General features: G+C 42.4%; 1 protein-coding gene across 2 annotated transcripts in view; it reads left to right on the forward strand.

The window, feature by feature from the left end:
* SLK (STE20 like kinase) overlaps positions 1-15525 on the forward strand; it is a 357857-nt gene that overhangs the window by 227403 nt on the left and 114929 nt on the right. The window contains exons 13-14 of one of the 2 annotated variants that reach the window (XM_078643720.1): positions 324-416; positions 10331-10460. In XM_078643720.1, coding sequence (XP_078499846.1) covers positions 324-416; positions 10331-10460 — 223 coding nt within the window. The remainder of the gene's footprint in view (positions 1-323; positions 417-10330; positions 10461-15525) is intronic. The other variant, XM_078643721.1, reaches the window with a different exon arrangement.

Raw genomic sequence — 15525 nt, forward strand, 5'->3', positions numbered from 1 at the left:
GGCCATCCCAAAAGAGAGTATTATAAGGCTATTCAATGCTTGAATATTGTTTCTTGCTTTCTTCATGTAAACACAACAAATGGTGCTGTACAGTGTTCATCAGATTTTGAGTCACTTTGCATGCCAAGGGAATGTTATTTTTTCCTCCAGTTATTTTCATGTAACAGGTACACAAAGCATGTATGCTCTCCGTACCCTTCACCAAACTAACGCATACGCTTGACCTCACGCAATGCATGCTGGAGGATGCTCTGTCCATTTGACATTAAGCGCTTGGGCTTGAGAAAAGTTATTTCCCCACCTTCTGCATGCTTATACTGTAGGTATTAAGTGAAGCTGAAAAAGCACCCAAAGAGCTGAAAAAAGAGCTTGTGAAGCGCACGAAAGAGGAGCTTGCACAAACCCAGCATGCCCAGGTAATGACAGTAGCAGAGGTTTTCTGCTACTATAAAGCAGCATTAATCACATTGCCTGATAGTTGCCTTTTTTATTGTAATGTTAACTAATTGTTGGTTTGCTCTAACCCATCAGTGGATTCTTGTTGTGTTCACAAATTTGTGCGTGTAATTTGTAAAATACTGTAATTTCTTTGCAACTACGTTACACACTTTCCATTTGTTTATTTGCCTTGTAATTTTTTTAGCATGTGTATATATGTATGGTGTGTACACAAAGCCTGTCGCAATGTCTGTATATCTGCCCAAAATGTTGTCATTTTTTTTAGCCCTAGGGCCTTTGCCATCTAGATGATGCCTAGTATCCTTTCGGCTCCAACTAAATACACCACAATTAAGATTCAACCCATAACACAATCACTCACTTGGCAGTCATTCGAAATAAAGAAGTAATGACAACAAAAGTTGATGTTTATGTGCCGTAATTTATCATCTGTTTCCGGCACCACACATCAGGAAAGTTTAAATGGCAGACCGGAACATACAATAAACTAGGAAGGAGCAACATTTTATTTTTTCCATAAAAAAACAGTATTGTTTAATATTTGTTTGACGCTCCATTGGCATTACATTACAACTATTTGAACATATATTTAATGTAGTTCTAAGTGTACATAGACACTCAGTTCCACAAAGTGTTCCTATTTGTGCTGATGTGCAGACACTGTGTATTGCCTTTTGGTGGCATCCTGTTGAGTAGATTTAAAGGTTGACCAACTAATACGTTTCTGATGGAGTACCTTCTGGTAAGTTTAGGCAAAATAAATCTGGTCGTCTAATTCTTCACTTGATCATTTTAATTTGCTACTAAAGAAAAGTATGGTTCTTTCCGGAAAATTTGCTCAATGTGCTTCTAAGTTTGAAAAATACCTTGTTTGCATAACATCAGCATTTGGATGGCTCTGGGTCTATATAGCATTCTATTTTGTGAGAAGATGGTATTGAAACAATGCTTGGGACTTTTGAGATTGAACAAATTACTTCTGTGTATTTCTTTTCTAAACTGTTTTTACTTGCTATGTTATAAGGTGTAACAAAATAACGACAAGTTTACAGTGTTTGAAGCTAAATGTATCTACTGAAAAATATTGCTGTTTGTATATTTACATGGGGGGTAAATTGTATTCTAATTCACAGGGTGTTGCTCAGGTTATGATTCAGTCTTTTCAGTTGTCGTCTTGTGCACTGTTCAACGCACCACTGCAGGATGTAAGTCTGTTTTTGCCTGCAGAATATTTTTTTTATTTGGTTTGTCCTTACCTTCTTTAAAGGACCACATGTGTCAGTTATAAAATCCATAGGATTTTTATCAATTATTGTTTGAAATGGGCCTCTTTATTTTCTGGAGGAACTAAATATATTGCCAAAAAAGTTCTGCTGTAAATTACAGTGGGGAATTAGACTTTCTAATCGGACCTGAAGATTAACTTAATTATTCACTTATATATTATACAGTAAACACATGTGATATACTGGCGTGTGTGATTTTCATTTGCAAATCCAGTTTTGCTGCAAGAATTATTTTCTGGATTTACATGCTGTGTATTATTCCGACATCTAGTCGTTGGGCCCAGAATTGTCCTTGTTCATGTTGCCATCTTCAGATTCCTTTTTTCCGCAGTTAGGTCTGATAGGTGACAGGGGATCTCTGAAGAATCATAGAAAGGAAAACAACAAGTCAAAAAATCAACAAAGAACACACAAGACCATGAGAAGTTCAAAAGATGAGGAGCCTTCTCGACCCTGACGGGGGATCCCACTAATAATATCCACGTGGCTGGAGAATGAAGAGGGGAAGACAGTAAAGGGTCATGGAAAATACCCCTTTTAAGTTCTGCCCTAACTGTAACCAAAAATTCGCCAAAAGAGACCCTCACAAGATCTGCAACCTTTGCCTGCTAAGGAACAACAAGGACTGCGACGACTGTGCCACATTCGTACCCAAGACACTCGTGGTACGACGTCATCAGACTAGAACACTACACCATGGCTAGCACTCAGAAGATGCAGAAATCTCTGAAAGATCTCTACCTATTCTGTGACGAGGAGTACTTTGAGGAGGCCGAACCGGCACGAGTATGGGAGCCCCATCGAGAACTCCTCAACCAATGTTAAAAAAAAGACGAGCAGCGGGGAAATCACCAAAGGGCGCCGAGAAATAGCTGAAGGATACTGAGAAGAAACAGTAAAAGGTAATCAAACTGCCAAAAGGCAAGGATGTCAAGTCCTCAGACTCCACAAGTCCTCGAAGACAGCCTCGGCGTCGAAACACCCAATGAACGAAGGTCAGCACAAACAAAGAAAACCACACTGGTCCCAACTAAAGGACACCAATGGGAGAAATCGTCAAAGGCCTTAGTCGCAACCAAGTGCTTGAGAAGGAACAAGAGAGAAAGGCAAGGAATTGAAGCCGGGAGAGTCATCGACACTGAAAAAGTGTTCCATCAACGGTTGATGCCAAACAAAGAGCACTTGAGGCTTAGTGAAAGAAGCAAAGACTCAAGGTAGAAATGGCAGCCCTGCTTCAGAGAAAGGAAGAGTTTAAAGACTCCCTAAAGGAATTTTGGATTCTGACATGACCGTTGGCAACCACCGAGGTCAAAGACGAAAAGTTAGGCTTGGAGGTCCTGGCAATGTCGGAGACACATGAGGAGGAACAAGAGGAGTTCTACGAGGTCGAAGAAGAGTCTATGGTCTTCCGGGGAAGGGGTCGAAAGCTATCCTTCAAGACCTTCGCCACCTGATAACTTGTCACTATACAACAGCCTCATCAAAAGGGCTGCAACACCTATGGGGTACAGCTAGAAGAGTAGAAAGTGGAAGCATGCTTCCTACTGGAAACCATGAGACCCTCGCAAAAGGCTAACCTCTACTTTCCCATGCACCTTAGTATTCTAGACCAGAAGAAAGAGGAAAGAGGCCTTTCGACAACCGGCCACTGCAAAAGCTACACCGCCTCTAGGGTAGAAGAAATACAAACACTTCACTCAGAACCCTAAATACATAATGGGCAATGTCCCCGCAGATTCCATCATTGTCTCCAACACGAATAAGAGAAACAATGTCCCCACATCAACAGTGCCATCACCAGAGAAGGAGAGCAAGAGGCTCGATCTGGTGGAAAGAAAGATGGAGAGGCAGCCACACAGTGGAGAATAACAAACTCCAGTGCATTCCTTAACCACTACGGATACCAGCAGTGGGACAAAAGAGTGCCTAATGCAGCACCTTTCTGAAGAGTACCACAAAAAGGTTAAGATACCTGCCTTAAATCTGCTGTGAATGGAGCAGATGCTGCCAGCAGGCAGATGTGCACTGGGACAACACTCAAAAGACACACCTGGCTCAGTCTCAGGATTCAAGACAGAGATACATGCATCAATTATCAACATGCCCCTCACAGGTGACGCTCTGTTCAGACAATCGGTAGACAATATACTACAACAGTTAAAGAAGGAGAACGACATTACGAAGGCCATGGGAGCACTCCAGTTCAGAGGAATCTTCAGGAGAGGAGGTACTGAAAACAGAAGATCCACAAGCAGGGCGATTTTCTAAACCAGTTCATACGAACTCAACACTTCAAGATGACAACAGTGCAATGAGTAATACTACTCCTAAGAAAAGGGGATTATATGGCCTCCTTAGACTTAAAGACCGCTTACCCACATAAGAAGAAGTATCTTCAATTCGTCCTCGACAAGGTACACTACCAGTTCAGGTTGCTACCCTTCGGGATAAAATCTGCATGAAGGGTATTCACAGTGTCTAGCTGCGGTAGCTGTCTTACCAAGAAGGCCAGGCATTCATGTCTATCCGTACTTAGACGATTGGCTAGTTAAAGCACAATCAAAAGAAAGATGCCACAAAGACATACACAGAGTAATAACAACACTACAACATCTCATTTTTACAGTAAACATCAAGAAACCCTCACCATCACTGGAACAAGTGAAGGTGCTCCTGGAAGCAACCTTAAATTCAAAGACCGCACGAGCGTACCCAGTCCAAAAGAGAGCAGAGACGATTGCAGAATAAAGTCGCCTTTACCAGGGTGGTAGGTTTCTGTCAGTGAGGACTGCCAAGAAATTGATGGGCATGATGGCATCATGCATCTCACTCATACCACATGCAAGACTCCATATGCGCCCCATTCAGGAATGGATCTGCAGAGTATGGTTACAAGCCACGGCAAGCTGGGAGGATCTAGTGGTTGTCACATCAAAGGTACAAAGCGCACACAGGCAGACTGAAAATCGGAGGACTCTGGAATCCCACAGGTACTGTGAAACACCCAAACTATATAAAGATGAAGGCTGATGTTCTTGCCTTGTAAGCATTCCACGTACATATAATAGGTCAGACTGTACTGATCCAAACGGACAACACAATGACTATGTTCTACCTCAACAAACTAGGGGGGAGGATAAAGTCCCCTCTGTCCAAGCTAGCTCAGGTAATATGGAGGTGGGTGATTCCAAGAAGAATCACACTGCAGACAATTCACCTGCCAGGGAAACAAATTACTAAGGCCTACAGACTGAGCAGGCAAGACAACACCTCCCATGAATGGGAGATGAAACAAGAGGTGCTAAACAACATTTTCAAGGTGTGGGGCACTCCAAACATGGACCTTTTTGTAAGCACACAAAAGGCAAAATGCCAGAACTTCTCCTCCAGGTTTCCTTACTACCAATTGAAGAAGAATACCCTGACACTAGACTGGTCAAGAATATATGCATACACCTTTCCACCGATTCCCCTGATTCCAAAGGACATTGGACAAGGCCAGATAACCTGGGACAACGCTCTTTCTTATAACCCCACAATGGGCCAGACAGACATGGTATTCAGACCTGCTGGAGATGTCCAGAGAGCACATGATCCCTATCAAGGCAGGTGTTCAAGGCAAGGCCTTGAACCTCCTGAAATCTATTCTTACTGAAGTCAAAGGGTGGACTTTGATAAAGATAGGTCAAAGCCTTTTTCCCTTTCCTGTGGGGTACCGCAGGGATCGTCCCTCAGCCCAACACTTTTCAATGTATACGTGTCTCCGCTGGCAGCCCTGATACTATCTTTTGGGTTCCAACTGACATCTCATGCGGATGACACGCAAATAGTGTTGTCCCTCCAACGCGGCCAAGAAGCCGAAACTGGAGTAAGATGTCATGACTGTATGAAAGCCATCTTGGATGGATGTCACCTAATTGCCTGGAACTTAATTCAGGAAAAACGAAGGTTATTATATTTGGTAACAACTTGAACCTCTGGAAGCCTGACTGGTGGCCGGTTGAACTGGCAACTCTACCGGTTCCGACTAAGAAAGCGAAGAATCTGGGAGTTATTGTGGACAACAGACTCACTTCCGGGGATCAGATAAGTGGAGTTGTCTCTGCATGCTTCTTCCTCCTCAGAATTCTGAGAAAAATAAAGTTCCTTCTTCCGGAAGAAAGCCTGAGGACAGCGGTCATAGCACTCATTTTGTCTCGATTGGACTACTGCAATGGTCTCTACTTGAACATCCAAAAGAGACATATGAACAGACTCCGAATTGTGCAAAATGCAGCAGCCAGGCTGTTAACGGATACACCTAGATTTGTTTTGGTCAAGAAGGGCCTTAGACATCTTCATTGGCTCCCAGTAAACCAATAGGCGCAATTTAATGCCCTCTGCACGGTCTTTAAGACCCTTAAGGGTGCAGGCCCCGATTATTTGAAACAGCTGCTCCAATGGTATATTTTGAGAAGAATGCTGCATTCTATGGAAGCAAAGCAAGTAATTGTTCCCCCAGTCAAAAAAGCTAGCTGAGGTGGCGGGAGCTTCATTACATGCACCGCAAAAGCCTGGAATAATCTGCCACTTCACCTTAGAAATGCAACCGAGCTCCTCTCCTTCAGGAAGGGGCTAAAAACCTGGCTATTTACTGTATAATCACTTATAGCGCAATAACCATTTAGGCAGTGCTCAGCGCCAGGACACCCTAGGGTAACAACCGCGCTTTAGAAATTACAATAACAGAACAGGACCTGCTAATTATGCAAAACGGAAGAGTGTACCATCCAGAACCAGCCACACTCAGCCTAGACTCACCTTCAGCTACCCCCAATATGATGGAAATTCTTAGGGAAGCCTGTAAACCAAGCACAAGACAATGCTGCACGTAAACATTGAACAGATGCATCCACTGGTGCACACATAACGGAAGGATGGAAACAAGAAGAGACCAGGAGACGGTACTAACGTACCTCACACACCTGTTGGCAGTGTCTGACCTACGTGTCACTAAAGGTACACCAAGCCACAGTAGTAGCTTATACCAGAGGTTCATCACAAAACAGCCTCTTTACACTTCTCGTAGTAAAAACACTCCACGAAGGTTCATATGTGTGGCACGACCAAGAGCGGTACCAGCACCTATGTGGTGCTTAACCACGGTACTAACAAAATTGATGACACAGCTTTTTGGTCTTATGCACAAGGCAGATTAAAGTTTCTACCCTGAAAACAACCTTTTTAATAGCGATCACAAAAATGGTTCAATACTTGCATTCCTAGCAAATTTACCCATTGACGAAATCTGCATGGCAGCAACCTGGCTATCGCCACACACCTTCACAAAACCCTACTGCATGGATATCTAAATGAACAGGTAGGGCAGAAGGTACTACAACATTTTTTTGCCAATACATCCACATTTCAACCCAACCAACCCAGGGAACAGGATACTGCTACATAATGGAAAGCACAGCATGTGAATCCAGAAAAGGATTCTTGCTGCAAAACAAAATGGTTACTTACTAGTAGGAGTAGTTTTGCAGCGTGAAACATTTTCTGGATTTATGTACGACCCACCCACCTTCCCAGATATGGGAGATGAAGCAAATGAGTGGGAAGAAAGGACAATATCGGAAAACGAGAGAAAAAATAAAAAGTGAAGATGCCGGGCACACACAGGAACTTCCGGGGCGCAGTCTTATATCACACATTTATCACCAAATGATGGTTGAAGACACCCACAAAAGAGGAAAAGAACAAGGACAATTCCGGACCCGACTTCTAGATGGCGGAATAATGCACAGCATGTAAATCCAGAGCATTTTTCACGCTGCAACACTACTCTACTGGTAAGTAACCATTTTGTTCTTTGTGTGCAGTGGGATTGTGTGTTGATTTTTTTCTCCAGTAATTGTCGCTTTTTGAAACGTGAGCAAACTCGAAACCACTCTCACAAATGAATGTATTGTTTTATGGATTTTGTAAAAATCCAAAAGAAATTACATTGAACATAGAAACACAAAAATCATGGCGAAAAGAATGCTAGGACGGTATAGATTACCATAGCAGTTTCCATTATTCTTAGTTGTTATAGTTGCTTCCTCCCTCCTTAAACATATTAAACTCAAATATATATTTTTTAACTGTCAATTTTTTTTTTACTCCAGGGACCAGTCAAACCAAAATATTTTACTGAGATTTTCTCTAAAAAGTCATTTTTATTTCAAACATTGTTCCACATATTTGCTTTGCAGTGTTTTACAGGTGACATTTTATAAGAGCAGAACATTTTCAAGATTATCAGGTGTCTCTCCAATTCCTCTTATATTCATTAAAGAGAAGGTAAAGGAGGTAGAATTTTCACACATTCAAACACTGAGGTTGGAAATTAGAGCAACATTGCACTTGGACGAAGGAAGTGAGAAATTATATGCTTACGAGGAGCAAAAAGATTTTTTTTTTGCCTTAAGTATGGCACTTGCCAATTCATGTTGGGTTGCAGGTGGCACTTTTCCAGGTACTGTGGATAAAGCAACAGTCAGTCCACCATTGTTTTCTGTTGTGATTTTCTAGAACGTTTGAAATGCAACATGCTGTGAAATGTACATGCGCTTTTCCTGCTATGGGCCTATATTCTAATAATAGGCTTCAAAGGGAGCTGTTAGAGTTTGGATTCAACATCTCCATTTTCAGCATGTTGGATTGTCACATAATTATGGGTGCCACCAGGCAATTGGTTAAAGTAAATGTTGTAATTTCAGGGGCAGACCCTCCCCTCACATGCACTGTGCCTCCGTTAAAATCCGCTCAGTCTAATCCTGCATTATATTTTGTCTACTACAAGTTTAGAATAATGCGTATCTGGCCGTTTCCTCATACATTTCTACGTTGCCTTATTTCTTTCTGGCCTCTTCATTTCCATGAGGACACGGCACATAGCTGAGACTTTCACTAATTTAACTTTTAACCAGTTGATTTTCTTAGCACAGTAACGCAACATGAAGACTGAGATATTTTTACATTGGTTATGGGGAGAAAACTTTGAGCCAAGTAGGAACATTACTCTTCCTCAGGTGTGCCCTTCCACCACCATGTCTCAGTTGCCCCTTTGGGCGATTCCATCGAGCCCCTCTTCTTGACTGACATTGGCTTCCACTCTTAGGGGTCGATTCTGATGTCGTTCAAAAAGCAATCCTACCGAAGCGGTTCCGGAATGCTTTCTGGACAACTCGGATCGGGGGAGTCCGACCGAGCGATTTGGATGTTTCGGATGCTTTCGGATACGATCCGGTCAGGCTCCCATTGACTTCGATGGGACCCTGTGTTCTGAAAGAGAACACAGGCTCCATTGAAGAAAGGGGTGGGTTGAGAAAACCTTGCACCCTACGGTGGGCACCCCATGTTGCCTGCCACAATGTGCATGGTTGAAAAGGGTGGGGGTCCCTTGGGTGCCCCCACAGACACGATTCGGAAGGCCCTGAGTGATGGGGGGCCTGCTATGGGCCCCCAAAGACTGATTCCGGCAGCCGATTAGTTCCAGAGAAACCGATTTGGAACAGCTGTCCGAATCGCTCATCGTACTCGCTCGCTCAGAAACAGAGTCCATTAAGCTGTATGATTCGGCTCCGAAAGACATGACCAGTCCCAATGCCTTTCGAAACTGATTCGGACAGCCCTTCCGGTTTCCATGCATCTTACTCGGTCGTTGGGAAGTGTGTACGATTCAGTCGGAAACAAGAGTTCCCGATCGGATTCGGCAAACACGAATCCGATTTGGAGCCCTTCCGAACGACATCGGAATCGAATCCTGAGTGTGAAGACTTCTGAGGTATCTTCTTTGGTATATGTTCTTCTTTAACTGTTCACAAAACCAAGTATTACCTTTCTGTTGTTGCAGATTTTTACATCTTCAGCCTTGTCCCAGAAACCCACTTTGGTTTGTCCACACAACTTTGCTCACTTAATCACTGTTAATGCCTGTGACCCAAAACTGACTACAAAGGTGACCCTGAGTAATGTTCAGTAAAGCTCCTGACATTTTCTAACTCTTTAAAACATCTGGTGCTGCAAAGGAATGTAGTAACCAATAGAATACATAATTGCCAAAGTTTAAGTTAAAAAAAAAAGTAAGCATTTTGAATTTGATTCTGAAGTGGATTGAAAAAAGTAAGATGCAAATGTTATTATTACTTGTACAGTACATTGCTCTTGCCTTTTAAATGAATTGTTTAATTTAAAACAGTGTTTCCTTTTGCACTGAATATAAGCATTCATTTATTTTTGGATTTACAACCATAGTGCTTTGTTGAGGAACTCACTCAAATGAGGATGCCCTGAAGCAATTTACATATGCATGCTCCAGCAGAGTCATTTAACTTTGGTCGAATTATATTTAATATCTCAAACTGGTATGTTGTTTTCTTGACTCTATTTGTTATGATGACAAATTGAGTCTATCTATCAATTTTTCATGTGGATTCCAATAGGTAGAACGTACAGTGTCAAGTCCCAGCTCTTTAGAAAGGGATGAATTTAGTTACTTTACAAAATGAGTATGTAACATTGTGCATGTCACTAATTAGCATTTGTGTCCACAATAGGAGCAAGAATTCTGTCAAAAGCAGCAGCAGGAGTTGGATGGGTCATTAAAGAAGATCATTTATCAGCAAAAGAATGAGTTGGCTACTATTGAGCGGGACTGCTTGAATAACAAACAACAACTAATGAGAGGTATTTAAATAAATTAAAGCATATTTGAGGATGTCATTCAATGCCAATTTAGTTGACTCATTTTCTGCTGTATATAACGTGCCATCTTATTGCCTTCAAAACCTATAGGACGCTTCCACTAAACATTCTTTATGTTGCATTCATACCTGTATGAAAAAGCTTGTTTACCCTTGATTAGTGCACTTGAAATGCATTTGTTTTCGTTTTTATTCCAAATGATAATTTAATTGCCAGTAATCCTATTAAATAATTAATGTTTGCAGCTGTCTTATATATCATGAGAGAGCTTTTTATTCCATTAATACTCAGACCCAAACATTATTTTAATGAAGGAAATTCCAGATCCTGGAAAAGATGAATGTTTTTAAGTAAAACATGCAGCAAGAGTCTAGAGGTAGGTTTCCACTTCTCACATAACATTCCATAGTTCACATAAATAAAGCCCATAGAATTTCTAATAGGAATGTATGAATAAAAGAAGAAAGGGCAGATAGGGACGATTCTAAGCCACTCCCTCATAAGGACAAACTGAAGACCTAAACATATTCATTGTATCTCTTCAGTCTCCTCTTAGCTGTGCAACCCCTTGCATGTACATGAAGTGAGTAAGAGAAGCGATTCAACGATTCACATTAATGGGTCAAAAGTCTTGTCAAAACAACATCATAAAACTGTTATCCTGGAATGCAGCAGGGGTAGGAGCTTAGCTAAATGATCCAGAATTGGCCTCTTTTATAGACCTGCTACTCCAGGAAACGTGGGCAAATCAGGCGGTATTTAGGTCAGAGTACATCTTTTCATCTAACGCTAGTGCATCAAACGCAGGCAGAGCCACTGGTGGACCTGCCTGTAAAAATTAAAAGAATCTTGACTGATAGTAGACACATATTGGGTATAGCTATCTCCACACGCTCTCTGGCAGAAACCAGGGATACAGCCATCTTCAACATCTACATTCGACTCTCCTAGCTCATCTACAATCAGCAACTGTTGACCAACTCTATGATACGATCGATCTGTTGCAAAATTGGCCTAAAATAGTTGTAGGTGACTGTAATACACAACTGCAGGCAGGGGTTTTATCTTCAGCTACGACAGAAGAAATACATGAGCTCCGGGCAGTGACTTCTGTTGCTGTGGACATAGCCTACAGTCAACCCAAGGTCGCAGAACAGACCGCCGACCTGATGGCCTCACATGGACTGGGGCCACTGAATAGTTGTACTCCTGCTGATTCTCCTCCCCATCCAACCTTTAAAAGGGGCCAGTACAGAAGCAACATCCATTATATTTTCTTAGATATCAAGCTTTGATCTTATTTGATTGACATAGAGGTGTTCCCCAGAATGGACAGCGATCACAATGTGCTTAATGATAAAATGCAAGGCAGATCTCTTACAAACTCATGTCTGCAGCGCAATATTCCATTATGCACGGTTGCTACCACTAACAACAGAAGAAATGTCAAATGGACCTCAGTTGTAGAGAATACTACAACATTGTCCCAAATTTACCACCCTTTTGTGGAAACTTTATTCATTTATTTGAAGCGTTTTATATAGCGCTGGCTAGACCCGAAGGTATCAGAGCGCTCTACATTAGGTTCCACAATGTAACAGAATATGATAACAATTACACATTATGTCAAAAAATAAGCAATACATTGAGAGAGGAGAGAAGGAGAGACATAAGTAGTGGAGGGGGAAGTGTGAAGAGGGAGGATGAGGGCACAGACGACAGGAGACGCGAAAGGAAGTCTATCTAAAGACCGATTGGGTAGGTGATGTCCAAGGAGTGAATCCACGGCCTGTCTCCTCTATAGCTAAACAAGGTAGCTCCATCGGGCATCATTCAAAATAGCTAGGTCTCAGTTGACGAGGACAAGTTTACAGATAAACAGGCAGGGGGGCAAGGACAGGTGAGGGCAAAGGGCAGTAGCTGGAAAGAGGAGAGGAGTAGAGCAGAGAGGGGAAGGGGGAGGAGGGAGGAGGGAGATAAGGTCAGGAGAGACGCAGGAGGAGTGAATCGATAAAAGATTGATAGATTTTGTTGGTGTCCACTGCAAATTGATGAACCAGTTTAAACTATACTTCACAAGGGAGGGCGCAGGGGCCACTTGCAAGGTAGCAGCCCTGGATGGTATACGGGCAAATGTAGATCTGCGAAAACGGTTGTCCTTAAAGCAGTGGAAAAAGGTGAGCATAGAGAAATCTTCGATGCAAGAAGAGGCTTTAAGGCAATTTTGGTCAAATGCAAACGTTGATGGGAGGCAGCTCAGAGGGACAACCTTACAGAATCGCAATTCAATAGGAATATGAAGGCCTTTAGAACATGTATTACTAATGGCAACCGCCTCATTGATAATCACCTGGAGGTGGTGGTACAGCCAGAAGCGTGGGTTGCCCATTTCTCCCAACTATATGAAAAATGGCCTAAGGATTTTGCCCCCTATAATACCATTCCTATATCTCTTTGTGCAGAACTTGAAGCTGAGGTTGGTACCATCTTAGAAATTGGGATGGTAGAACCGGCACAAGCCCTACATCCAAGGAAGAGTGAGAAAGCACGAGGCCCTGACTTCATCCCAGGCGACCTGTTTATATCCCAACCTGAAACCTGAGTTCCCTATTTAAACACCTTGGGAAATGCCATTATGTGAGGGGAGGACATCCTGCCATCCTGGTGGTGCCACCATTGTTCCCATCTTTTAGAAGGGAAGACAAGATGCCCTCTCCAAGTACAATTACAAAACAAGCATTTACAATGCAATGGTTTTGCCTTTGTTAAAGTTAGAGCTATTGGCATTGCTCTTAACATTATTTTTATTTATGTTTTTTTTAACATAAATAAATGGCATTGTCATTTACAATGCCACTAGCTTTATCTCTCACAAATGACACACACAAACACACACAGTGTGGTATATAAATAAATAATACCGGATCTATTTTTGACTGGACATAGTAATAACAGATAGCTCAATAAATAAGAGTCAAGATTCGAGGTAGTAGGAGTTTGCAGGTTTAATACAGCATAAGGACAGGAACAGGACAACCTGCACAGGAATAGGATGGCAGCGCTGCACGGGGCAGGATCGGCATCGGCGTAACATTTAATAACAGTGCACAAGTATATATACTAAAACAATTGCATTACAATACATACGATAGGCGGAGCAGTGGGTGGGGTTAGTAACAGTCGCGAAAGATAAGGGTGAAAGTAGGTGTAACAGGAGGCGTTTACATAGACATGTGATGTAAACGTAACAGAATATGTCATAAATGGGGCGGAAACATGGAGGGGGCTACCTAAGGAGCCGGGACCTCTAACCTAGTGGTGCGCGCAAACTGACAATGACGTGTTACTAGGAGAAGCTGGGGGCTATGACTTCTGCGCTAGGAGCAGAGACTGAAGTCTGGAGAGTCAGGGCGACATGTACCTAAACATTATCTAGTATCTGATGTTTTAGAGAACATGTTGATATAAACTAAAAGTTATCGGGGTAAAGGCTAACAGACTCTAAGACTGGTGCATGCATTATTCTACATGCAGTGTGTGTTGAAGAATATTAAATGACCATTAATACAGTATTTCTCTTACATGGAGACGTAAAGGCTAGACGATGACTGAAACTATTGATGCGATTCAGTAGCTAAGGAATGCAGAGAAGGAGGGCTGGACTGATAACTAGAATCATAACATACTCTTGGCAGACTGAGAGGCAGGGCCAGGCCGAGCCGGGCACTGTGAGGCAGGAAGTAAGTGAAGGGTCAGGAATACAGGTGGGGGCTGTATCGCTCCTCAGCGAGGGCTCAAGAGACAGGAGCTGAATCTGGTGTCCGGACCCTTTTGAGGCCTAGAAATGGGGACTTTTCAATGAAATAACGTGCACACTGAGAAACGTGGCAACGTAACTTTACATAGGCCTGATACTCGTAGCTTTCACGAGAACTGGAAACTGGCATACTAGAGATGGACACAACTGTAAGTGCGTCTTTAATCAAACATGGGGGATACATATGCATATTAATCATGCACATACAACATAAGATGGGGGACACGTAGGGACACAGAACATGGCAAAATTTACTTTTCCACATTCCCTCCTTGTCACTACGTTTCCATCAGGAAACATCAATATTCATGATACCATCTATTATTTCATACAGTATCATTTGCTCGTCTCGAATTTTCTTGGAACTGGATTTAGAACGGGACTTGGAACTAGGAATACAAGAGGTAGCACAAATGCCGCAAATCGCAGGGCCACATTGTATACAGAGGCAGCAACTGAATGTGATCGCTACTGCAATACCTAGAAAGGACAATACTTTCCATCCCCAGGCGGAAATTATATTCCTGAACCAACCGGACCATGTCCAGGTGCCTGGATTTTGGTGTAACAGAGGGGCAATTTTATGGAGTCTGGTTATAGCTGAATAAACAGACGGCGCGTTATTAGGAATGAAAATGCAGCAACTAGATCCGATGACTCTACATGCCCCGCCCCTATCGGCCAGTATGACGTCAAGGACGAGACGATTCTGGAGCACAACAATTCTCATAAAAGATTGCTCTTCGGTTAAGTTACCTAGAGCGGAAGTAGTTTCAGTCACTACCGCTTCAAGTGTTCTGGTTAATCTACGTATCAGTTTACTATTCACGACAGTACCTAAGTAGGGAAAGACACCTTTATTGATATCTATGTATTGTTCTAGAGCAGTTTCAGTATAATCGACAATCGGGAGGTCTCTCTTGTGTCTAGTATGTACTAGGTGGGAGTTCCTATGATAGTCAGGTGGGGCTAGAAAAACTGGTGGCAGTAGGAAGGCAATGTAACAGGTTCCTTCCCAATCGAGGGGCAGACGAACATATGCGGTCTGACCACAAACAAAATAGGAATGACGTGAAGCTTTGAAAATAGATTTCCCACTGTCACTATACTTGACAATAGTAGTACAATCACTATGTCCTACATGTACGGAACCATTCTTTCTGACACATAATTCACCTTTGACTGGTAATACTGACATAGCAGGTAAGTCTGGAGTAGTATCAGACTGAA

This window comes from Lissotriton helveticus, chromosome 5_1 (assembly GCF_964261635.1).
Source record: "Lissotriton helveticus chromosome 5_1, aLisHel1.1, whole genome shotgun sequence".
Taxonomy (NCBI): domain Eukaryota; kingdom Metazoa; phylum Chordata; class Amphibia; order Caudata; family Salamandridae; genus Lissotriton; species Lissotriton helveticus.